Here is an 11,365-nt window from a genome sequence, read left to right as displayed (position 1 = left end):
ATGAAAAACTTTGCTTGCAGACTCTAAATGAGCAAACATGATAACATCTGCATTTTAAAGATGGGGGGACAAGAGTTTGTCTAGTTTTCAAATATGATTTATAAATTGATGTTGCTTTCTCGCACCAATCAATGGGACAGTGGCCACTGAAAATTGCCTTTCATTTAGCCACTTTTGATTTCTGTGAAAGACAAAAATTAATCCTACAAGAACCGGTGGAATATGACCTAAGCTCAAACTGCTAGTTCATATTAGCACAAGCTTTGAACTCCACTTTATAGGTTAAAATATCAGTCAAGTTACATTCTCAGTGAGGAAGACCAATGAAAACACAGCAATAAACGAATAAGAAACCTTGCAAAAATCTTGAATGAAAAAATAAATACAGCTGCTGATGGATTCATCTAAAAATTTTGTCCAGTGATCCAACCATATTTCAGTACAAAATCTGATGATGCAGACTTCAGAGTTTGGTTTTGAGTCCAGTAGGCTACTAGTTGAATTCCATTTTCCAGAAATATTCCAGTTGGACTCATGCTCTCTGTCTTTTACTGAAATCAGATGTTTTTCCCAATCAAAAGTGTGTGCCACAGAGGTTTACTGAAAACTGATCTGCAGAGACTAATGAGAACAATAAGCTCAGAGACTACATGACGAAAGTTTTTATTTGTAATTGGTGCAAATACAGGTGAAAAAAGGTGCAAGGATCAAAAAACTAATAACCAAACCACCCAGTGGAGTGCACTGAGGTAAATAACAAGCAAACTAAGCTACAGGCTAGGTGAGCTAAGGAAACAGAAACATGGAAAACCAAAAACACAAAAGAATGAAGTGCCAAACACTAAATACACACAATCAGGTCCATAAATAAGACTTCACCAGAGTGAATACAGAAGGTTCACCACAAGGTGTTCCTTTGGTGAGCCCAAAAACAGGAAGGCCAGATCAGAGTTTGCCACAAACCATCTAAAAGAGCCTGTACTATTCTGGAACAACATCCTATGGGCAGATAAGGCAAAGCTTAATGTGTACCAAAATAATGGAAAGAGAAGAATCTGGAGAAGGGAAGGAACTGCTCAAGATCCACGGCATACCATCTCACCAGTGAACCATGGTGGGGGTGGGCATGTATTGCTGCCAGTGGAACTGGTTCTCTCATATTTATTGATAATATGACTGCTGACAAAAGCAGGAGGATGAATTTTGAAGTGTTTTAGCCAATGTCATCTGCTCATATTCAGCCAAATGTTCAGAGCTTATTGGACAGTGTTTCATGGTGCAAATAGACAATGACCCGAAGCATACTGCTAAAGCAACCGAAGAGTTTTTGAAGGCAAAGAAGTGGAATGTTCTGCAATGGCCAAGTCAACTACCTAACCTGATTCCACTTGAGCATACATTTCACTTGTTGAAGATAAAACTGAAGGGAAAATGCCATAAGAGCAAGCAGGAACTAAAGACAGCAGCAGTAGAGGCCTGGCAGAGCATCACCAGGGACCAAAACCAGCGTCTGCTGATGTCTATGGGTTCAAGACTTCAGGCTGTCATTGACTGCAAAGAATTTGCAACCAAATATTAAAGTATGAATTTGATTTATGATTATGTTACTTTGCCCAATTACTTTTGGTCCCTTAAAAAATGGAGGGCACATATAAAATGTGCTGAAATTCCTACACCATTCACCTGATTTAGATGTAAATATTGTCAAATTAAAGCTGAAAGTCTGCACTGAAAGCACGTTTTGATTGTTTCTTTTCAAATCCATTGATGTGGTATACAGAGCTGAAATGCTGTAAACTGTCCAAATATTTATGGACCTAACTGTAGAACTACAAACGGAGCAAAGAGCATGAAGAAAATCTTATGGGAATTACAGAAAAGACACAAGATATTAAGTTCCGACGGAGCTAGACAAGGCAAAACAAAATGAATCCACAAAAGAGAATACAAAAGAGAAACTGAGTCAAGTGGACTTTTCTGGGTCTAGATTGTTTGAAACATAATCTGCAGGAACTTGCATGGCCAGTGGTCTCACAACAACAGTCCATGAAATTGTAAGTTATACAGCAATTCATGAAACAATTTGTTGTCTTAATCTTCTGTTACAGTCCTCATAGTTAGTACAGTCAAACTGAATGCTGCTTGTAATAACTTGCTGAGAAGTTACAAATAATATTAAAAGAAAAAACACGAACTGTCATATTTCTAAGCTGTAGAGGAGCTTTTCTAGTGGGAAACACTGAGAAAGTACTGTAAGCAAACATCTCAAGGAACACAGTCGGCCAGCAGGCTGCTTTGTCAACATGTCAAACTCCATTTCACCAGTGAAGCTTCAGCACACTGATGGGATTAAGATTTTGTCTTTTAACAAAAAACAAAACAGATCAAAGGTTTTCATAGACACATTCACATTTGGCATTTAACTTGAGAATACACACTTTCCTCAGTCTTCAACTCCGTCTTCTTCTTTCCTCGTGCAGCTTTCCTTCCAGAGAAATGCAGCGCGGCGTAGTTCAGATCATGTCCACCTTCAGTCTGTGCAGAAAATGAAAGGATCATTATAAAGTCATACTGTTACATCAAGCTTTGGGAATCATGTTAATGAAATAACCATAAATTATGTGATTTAGCATCATGACTTACAGTATCAACCACAGGTTGGCTCAAATTGTCATGTCTTGCTTGTGATGAGGTGAATTCTATTCCTAATGAGGAAAAAAACAGAAATATTATGTTCTCTGACACTCTAATAAGGATCAAATGCTGAAAAACAAATTTAATTATTCATTGACATCAGTGCAGTGTGTAAATATGAATAAACAATATTTATCTACAAAGATTTACTAAATTAGGCCAGATGTTTGAAACTTTTTGAGTAAAATCCCAACTGTATAAAATGTGACTCGATAAACAACATTTACCTGTGAATTGTTCCTGTGCTGCTCTTGAAGTTTGGTTACAGATGAAAACGATATTCACAATCACAGAAATGGCCAAGCAGGTTATTGCTACGACCAGAGCAATTGCTTCATATTGTGCTGGTGGTGCTGGAAAATAAAGAAATCAATAATTGCTTGCTTCTGAACAAAAGGAGAGTTTTTACTGATGATGTTAATATATTTTTTATATCTTCAGTAGTGAACATAAAATCATACCATTAGTCAGAGTAGTTCCATTTCCAAACAGTATCTGTCCACATGTGGCCACAGCACAGTAGTAAGTCCCAGCATCAGAGGAGTTGAAGGTCTTAGAGAAGCGATAAACACAGCTCTTCTGAGTGTCAGATCTCTTCTCACATTCATCAGGTCTGTTTCCATCAGTGTAGATGATGTCTGGATGAGATTTATCTGATCCAGGTCTGAACCAGAACACACTCAGATCTCCTGAACATGTTTTCTTGTCAGAGTCAGAGAAGACTGAACACTGGAGAGTCTGTGATTCTCCTGGATGGACTGAATGTGATGCTGTGGACTGAACAACAGTGTAGTCTGATGTCTTCTGACTGTCTCCTGTGTAATGAAAAAACTGTTAACAGGATGAGACTTCAAAGCACATTTTGAAAGTCTGACATTAAATGTGACTTTAGTAATTTTACATAAAGACAGAATGCTATTATTATACTTTACTTGAATCAGCAGTGGAAGGAACATTTGGATACAAAGAGAGGAAATTTATACTCAATTTCATTAGAATGAAATTTTAAAAATGTTTAGTGAGTTTCCAAAACATGTTCAGTGACAGTTACACTTAAACATGTAAACAGTACAGCTTTAGTGATGAAAGCTTGTGCAAAATATGAAGACAGTAGCTCATATTATTACCTTTTACTATCAAGTATGCCCCACTCCATTTAGATCCGACAAGCCACTCAATGACGGCACAGTGGTAGATTCCCTCGTCCGCTGAGATTGTCCTCAAAATAGTCAGGTTGCTAAAATTGTCACCATTCTTAACTTTCCATCTTGAGTTATTAAACTCTGGTTCATACTTAGGTGCTGAAGATCTCAGCAGAGTCGCAATTAGTTTCAGATTTTCTTTGACACTCTGCTTGAACCAGTGGACTTGTCCATTCCTGATATCAGTATTAGACAGAGCACATGTGAAGGTTGTGGATTCACCAATTTGAACTGTGTTCACTGGAATGAGTGTATCTGAATTAAAAGAAAACATAAAAAACAGAAGAAGGTAAGTCAAAATAATTTTGGAAATCCAGTTTGCAAAAACATCAAGTAAAAATAGAAATCACTCACTTCCTTGATGAAGAACAAGCAGTGTAATCCACAACACGATCATCTTGACATTGTCTCCTGTCAGGGACCTTGTTGCTGTTTAAATGAGTGTAGGAGGTGATGTAACTTGGCCAAGACCCTCTCTGTCACACTGCCAAATGCATCTGATTGGTTGTCAAAGAATAAAGATTCAAAAGTACACTTCCTGCCACACTGGTCACATCTTGGGCTTTGAGGATTGTATCAGTTCATTCTTATCCATTTACTTACTCATTTTAACCCCTTGACGCTTGAATTTATTTACAATTAATTAAAGAACATATTGTTTATGTTTTTGCTTTCCAGCTGATACTAAAATAAGTCGAGATTGTAAATTTATCTATTACACATAGAACATAGATACATACATATATAATAATAATTATAATAATAACAGATATATAATAATTAGGTCTCACTCCGACTGGTCCTACAAGAAACCAGTGCTTGCAAAAGGTCCCCAGGCTGAGCAGTACTTTGTTGGTGTTCTCCCCAGAGAACGAGGGGATTGCCTCTCTGCGACTTCGTGTTGCAGAGTGGAAAACTCTGACTGTTGTCTGTGCTTATGCACCAAACAGCAGTTCAGAGTATTCTGCCTTCTTGAAGTCTCTGAATGGTGTCCTGGAAGGGGTGCCACCTGGGGACAACATAGTTATCCTGGGTGACTTCAATGCTCATGTGGGCGACGATGGAGTAACTTGGAGGGGGGTGATTGGGAGGAATGGCCTGCCCGATCCGAACCTGAGTGGTGTTTTGTTATCAAACCTCTGTGCTAGTCATTGATTGGCCATAACAAACACCATGTTTGAGCATAAGGTTGATCATAAGTGTACCTGCTATCAGAGCACCTTAGGCCAAAGGTTGATAGTGGTATCACCAGACTTGTGGCCGTATGTCTCAGACACTTGGGTGAAGAGACTTGCAGAGCTGTCAACTAATCACCACCTGGTGGTGAGTTGGATCTGATAATGGGGAAGACTGGCGGACAACCTGGTGTGGCGAGATTGAAGTGATCTCGTACCTAATCAGATCATTTATGGTCCTGACAACGCCACCTGGGACTTGCACCGAGGAAATTCTAGCTCAGGTGAGTTTCCATCGTCATTAAATCACTTAAAGGGGAACTTCGGTTTTTTTCAACCTGGGGTCTGTTTTCATATGTCATTTCATACATGTGAGTGATGGAGAAAAGAATTTTCGACATAGCTCCAGTATTTAGCTCTTTGTTGTGGTCGGTATCCAAATCTCAGGACGCTAGAAAGCAAATCTCGTTCCGAAATCACGCGATTTCGTGAGCTATCGCGCGAGAGCTCACGCCAAAACACCGGTTTTGGTGTGAGCTATCGCGCGATTTCGGAATGAGATTTGCTTTCTAGCATCCTGAGATTTGGATACAGACAACAACGAACGATCGCCAGGTAATGTGGAAGTTTTCGTTCACTTCTCATCTCTAGTATGTTGTGGGACACTCATTGAGACTATCTGAGCCGGTCAGTGTGGGGAAAAAAGCACGTTAGGGCAGACTTTGACGTGGGGGGCGGGGGGGCAAGTTGCCCCATACTTTTCACTAGCTGAGCTTCTAGCTGAGCTGCTAAGCTGCCTGCCTGGCTAAATACTGGAGCTATGTCGAAAATTCATTTCTCCATCACTCATGTATGAAATGACATATGAAAACAGACCCCAGGTTGGAAAAAAAACGAAGTTCCCCTTTAAGGTCACACAGGTTCTATTAACACAGGGGAGCAAGACGTGTTCTAATTTAACAATGTTTATTAACAAATTATATGAAAAGAAAATCAAGTCACACACCAGCTAACCCAACACATACTGCATAAAAGGAAAAATGGGCAAAGGGGGAATAATAGCAGGGCTGAGGAAAACTCTTGCAGTGTCTCACTTTCAAGTTGGTGCCAAGAAAAGAAAGTCAGCTGTAGAGTACCATAGGACTGAGAACAGCCATAAAGCTCCTTCAAGATAGCGATTACCTAGGTGGGACCTCCTTGCTCTGCACTAGAACGAAACTTGATCTCCTCCTTCGCTTCTCCCTCGAAATGGTCAAAAAGGAAAAGGGCTTGGTCAGCCACGGAAAGGGGACGGGTATGCACACACGCCTGAATTTCCTCCAGCCACTCATTTATACCAAGATCCCATTAATCATGGGACACTTATGATCCCTTGGTACAACAAATAACCGCTCTATGACAGCAGTGGCAGCATCTACAGGTGAGGCGGGACCAGCTGGATCAGAGGAAGAGGAAGCAGCCTGCTCCTGAGGAAGCTGCTCGTTATCTGCCCTAAGCTGTAACACAAGCTCCTTAAGCTGCTGCATCTCCTCCTCCATGTTTCTGTTTTGGTTTTCAGTATTAAAGCAAATAAATTCTGAAACACCAGACAAAAACACAAACGAACCAGAATACCAAACGATGAAGTAAGCAATAAAAGGAAAAAAAAACAAAACACATCTCAGCCCCTTTAAACTGTGTAATCCTGCCGACACTGGTAAACCCAAATGTGTATTGAGGGTAAACTGGGAACGTCTGGCGGAGGACCCTTTCCGTGGGGGTTTCTTCTGCTTCCCAGAGGAAGTTGGGGACATGGACTTTAAGTGGGTCATAGTCAAAGCCTCCATTGCAGAAGCAGCTGTTAGGAGCTGTGGCCAGAAGGTCACTGTGACGGCAACCCAAAAACCCACTGGTGGACACCTGTGGTGAGGGAAGCCAGCAGGCTGAAAAGGATGCTTTTCGGGCCTGGCTTGCTCAGGGGTCTCCTGAGGCAACCGACGAGTACTGGTCGGCCAAAAGGACTGCAGCTATGGCAGTTGTACAAGCTAAAATTTGGGTGTGACAAGAGTTCGGAGAGGCAATGGAGATGGACTTTCGGTTGGCCTCTAGGAAGTTCTGGCAAACCGTTTGACACCTCAAGAATGGGAGGCAGGGCTTTGCACAAGCTGTGTACAGTCAGGGTGGAGAACTGCTGACCCACTGGGGACATTGTTGAGTGGTGGAAAAATCACTTTGTGGAACTCCTGAATCCAGTAAACACGTCCTCCGTGGAGGAGGCAGGGCCTGAAGACTAGAGGGAATCTTTGTCCATATCCGTTTCAGGGGTTGCTGAGGTAGTTAAGAAGCTCCTCGGTGGCAAGGTGCCAGTTGTGGACAAGATTCACCTTGAGATGCTGAAGGCTCTGGACATTGTCGGGCTGACATTCCTCGCCTGTGTGTTCTCTGCTCGGGTTCACTCCACTCGCCTTAACATTTTGACAGAATTGGTGCAGCAGAACTAAAAAATGTCTCAGAAGGACTTGTTTCTTCAGAACGGTCCACAGATCTTAGATGGCATTCTGACCATCTTAAGTCAGGATGCCAGGAGGCCAGTCTAAAATCAGAATCCTAGAAAGGATCTTTGTGAAGTGTTACATCAAGTGGTTGGGAATTATATCAATAAAACCATCTTAATTGCTGTGATTCAATATACAGTAAGTACTTACAGTATCAAACACTGGCTGGCTGAAGTTTCATGTCTTGCTGGTGACGAGGTGAACTGGAGTAGTGTTAATCCTCTCAGTCTCTAAAGCTAATGATAAAGTTCCTGAGTGAAACTGTGTGCACACTGATGTCTGATTTTTGCTTAAATTATACTTCACATAAGGTTCCACCCTGTGTGTATCCCTTATAAGACAATAAATTTAAAATTTTGTTTTATACAAAATACCAACAGACCATTTTTCTCTAAACCTAAGAAACATATTACTCCTCATCTCCTGAATGTCAGAGAGTAGTCAATTACAAAAAAGAAATTATGAATTGTTCAAATAAAATAAAGATTTTAGCTCATTTGGCCAGCCTCAGTGGTAATGTTAAAGCATTTTGCTCTCATTAAAGTTACAAACTTATTTTACATTTATTTTCATCTTTATTTGGAAATGTCCATCCTCTGTCCTCACGATCAACTGCACAGCTGAACACAACCAGGAACTTCAGACAGCAGAGATGTCTTACAATGTGTCCACTGTAAAGGTTTGAAACCAAATAAGTTCAAACAAACTTATGTTCAAATTTATGAAGACCTCTGGTAGTCAAATAGGTACAGGCTTGCAGAGTGTGCCACAGAAACAGAATGTCTATTGTTTACATCATGCCGGGTGTGTAGTGTTGCGTGGTCTAATTTTTCACTGCCTAGTGTCCAAAATTACATGCATTCCATTTTCCAGTAATATTCCAGCCGTACTCTTGCTTTCTATCTTTTACTCAAATCCGCTATTTTTTCAATCAAATATCAAGAGTGTGTGTCACAGAGGTTTACTGAAAACTGATCTGCAGAGACTAATCAGAACAATAAGCTCAGAGACTACATGAAGAAAGTGTTTATTTGTAATTGGTGCAAATACAGGTGAAAAAAGGTGCAGGGATCAAAATACTAATAACCAAACCACCCAGTGGAGTGCACTGAGGTAAATTAACATGCAAACTAAGCTACAGGCTAGGTGAACTAAGGAAACAGAAACATGGAAAACCAAAAATACAAAAGAGTGAAGTGCCAAACACTAAATACACACAGTCAGGTCCATAAATAAGACTTCACCAGAGTGAATACAGAAGGTTCACCACAAGGTGTAAACCTTTGGTGAGCCCAAAAACAGGAAGGCCAGATCAGAGTTTGTCACAAAATTGAATTGAAGAAAAGAATCTGGAGAAGGGGAGGAACTGCTCAAGATCCACAGCATACCATCTCACCAGTGAACCATGGTGGGGGTGGGCATGTATTGCTGCCAGTGGAACTGGTTCTCTTATATTTATTGATAATGTGACTGCTGACAAAAGCAGGAGGATGAATTTTGAAGTGTTTTAACCAACATTATCTGCTCATATTCAGCCAAATGCTTCAGAACTGATTGGACAGTGCTTCATGGTGCAAATAGACAATGACCTGAAGCATACTGCTAAAGTAACTGAAGAGTTTTTGAAGGCAAAGAAGTGAAATGTTCTGCAATGGCCAAGTCAACTACCTGACCTGAATCCAGTTAAGCATGCATTTCACTGGCTGAAGATAAAACTGAAGGGAAAATGCCATAAGAGCAAGCAGGAACTAAAGACAGCAGCAGTAGAGGCCTGGCAGAGCATCACCAGGGACCAAAACCAGCGTCTGCTGATGTCTATGGGTTCAAGACTTCAGGCTGTCATTGACTGCAAAGGATTTTCAACCAAATATTAAAGTATGAATTTGATTTATGATTATGTTACTTTGTCCAATTATTTTTGGTCCCTTAAAAAAATCAAGGACACATATAAAATGTGTTGTAATTCCTAAACCATTCACCTGGTTTAGATTTAAATATCCTTCAATTAAAGATATTCATGGGCCTGACCAGAGAACTACAAATGACATTGTAAGTTATACAGCAATTCATTGTCCTTAACTTTTGTCACAGTCCTCATATTCACTACAGTCAAACTGAATGCTGCTGCTTGTAGTAACCCTAACCCTGTTGAGAAGTTACAAATAATAAAAAAAGAATAAAATTGAACTGTCATATTTCTAAGCTGTAGAGGAGCTTTTTCTGACAGACATGAGGTTATTATCAGCAGAAACTACTGTGAGAAAGTACTGAAAGTAAACATCTCAGGGAGCACAGTCAACCAACAGGCTGTTTGTCAACAAGTGAAGCTTCAGTACACTGATGGCATCAAGGAAACTTTGTCTTTTGTCAAAAAATAGAAAGTTTTTCATGGACATTCACATTCACATTTGACTTTTAACTTGAGAATACACACTTTCCTCAATCTTCATGTCCATCTTCTCCTTTCCTCGTGCAGCTTTCCTTCCAGAGAAATGCAGCGCAGCATAGTTCAGATCATGTCCACTTTCAGTCTGAGCAAAAAATAAAAGGATAATTATAAAGGCATACTGTTACATCAAGTTTTGGGGAATCATATTAATGAAATAACCATATATAATGTCATTTAGTATCATTACTTACAGTATCAACCACTGGTTGGCTCAAATTATCAAGTCTCGTTTGTGATGAGGTAAATTCAATTCCTGATGAGGATTAAAAAGAGAAATATTACTGCCCTTTATCTGACACTTGCATTAGGGTCAAATTCTGAAGGAACAACTTTAATTCATCAGTGCAGTGTGTAAATATGAATGAACAATATTTATCTACAGAGATCTATTAAATTAAGACAGATGTTTGACATTTTTTGAGTAAAATCCCAGCTGTGTAGAACGTGACTCAATAAACAACGCTAACCTGTGAATTGTTCTTGTGCTGCTCTTGAAGTTCGGTAACAGATTAAAACGATATTCACAATCACAGAAATGGCCAAGCAGATTATTGCTACCACCAGAGCAATCATTTCAGATCGTGCAGTTTGTAAAAAAGCATCTGAAAGAAAAGTAGAAAAATGACAAATGATGCTATGAACATATTTTGTATATCTTCAGTACTGAACATAAAATCATACCATTGGTCAGAGTAGTTCTATTTGCAAACAGTATCTGTCCACATGTGGCCACAGCACAGTAGTAAGTCCCAGCATCAGAGGAGTTGAAGGTCTTAGAGGAGCGATAAACACAGCTCTTCTGAGTGTCAGATCTCTTCTCACATCCATCAGGTCTGTTTCCATCAGTGAAGATGATGTCTGGATGAGATTTATCTGATCCAGGTCTGAACCAGAACACACTCAGATCTCCTGAACATGTTTTCTTGTCAGAGTCAGAGAAGACTGAACACTGGAGAGTCTGTGATTCTCCTGGATGGACTGAATGTGATGCTGTGGACTGAACAACAGTGTAGTCTGATGTCTTCTGACCGTCTCCTGTGTAATGAAAAAACTGTTAACAGAATGAGACTTCAAAGCAAATTTTGAAAGTCTGAGAAAAACATCAAATAGGATTTTAGTAGTTTTACATCTTACTGATATAAACAGGGATTATTAATATTATACTTCAGTTGAATCAGTGGTTGAAATAACATCTGGATACAAACAGAAGAAATGTATAATAAATGCAAATTTAATTAGATTGAAACTGAAAAATGTATAGCAAATGTTTTCAAAACATCTTCAGTGACAGTTATTCTTCAACATGTATAC

The 11,365-nt window shown here is 39.7% G+C and overlaps 2 protein-coding genes and 1 long non-coding RNA gene across 3 annotated transcripts in view; all 3 read right to left on the bottom strand.

The window, feature by feature from the left end:
* Nucleotides 1-11,365, bottom strand: part of LOC127535821 (uncharacterized) — a 133,967-nt gene that overhangs the window by 17,919 nt on the left and 104,683 nt on the right. The gene's annotated exons all lie outside the window — the stretch shown is intronic.
* Nucleotides 2,262-4,293, bottom strand: LOC127535763 (uncharacterized). The gene is made up of 6 exons (XM_051954460.1): nucleotides 4,251-4,293; nucleotides 3,822-4,151; nucleotides 3,144-3,509; nucleotides 2,922-3,038; nucleotides 2,644-2,705; nucleotides 2,262-2,535 (listed from the first exon to the last, which is right to left on the bottom strand). The coding sequence occupies exons 1-6, from the start codon at nucleotides 4,291-4,293 to the stop codon at nucleotides 2,407-2,409; spliced, it is 1,047 nt and encodes a 348-aa protein (XP_051810420.1). The 3' UTR covers nucleotides 2,262-2,406.
* Nucleotides 8,653-10,648, bottom strand: LOC127535770 (uncharacterized). The gene is made up of 3 exons (XR_007944607.1): nucleotides 10,522-10,648; nucleotides 10,246-10,307; nucleotides 8,653-10,136 (listed from the first exon to the last, which is right to left on the bottom strand). It is a non-coding gene; the product is annotated as an uncharacterized LOC127535770 (long non-coding RNA).

The sequence above is a fragment of the Acanthochromis polyacanthus genome, chromosome 10, assembly GCF_021347895.1.
Source record: "Acanthochromis polyacanthus isolate Apoly-LR-REF ecotype Palm Island chromosome 10, KAUST_Apoly_ChrSc, whole genome shotgun sequence".
NCBI lineage: Eukaryota > Metazoa > Chordata > Actinopteri > Pomacentridae > Acanthochromis > Acanthochromis polyacanthus.
The sequence above is the reverse complement of the archived record's forward strand: the minus strand, read 5'-3'. Positions and strand labels throughout refer to the sequence as shown.

What these genes read in the sequence shown, in the direction of transcription:
- LOC127535763 (XM_051954460.1), bottom strand. Translation starts at nt 4,293, where the DNA reads ATGATCGTGTTGTGGATTACACTGCTTGTTCTTCATCAAGGAA. An exon ending in GACTAATGGTATGATTTTAT is followed by an intron (nt 3,039 to 3,143) that starts GTTCACTACTGA and finishes CAGCACCACCAG; the next exon opens with CACAATATGAAGCAATTGCT. An exon ending in AGCACAGGAACAATTCACAG is followed by an intron (nt 2,706 to 2,921) that starts GTAAATGTTGTT and finishes TTTCCTCATTAG; the next exon opens with GAATAGAATTCACCTCATCA.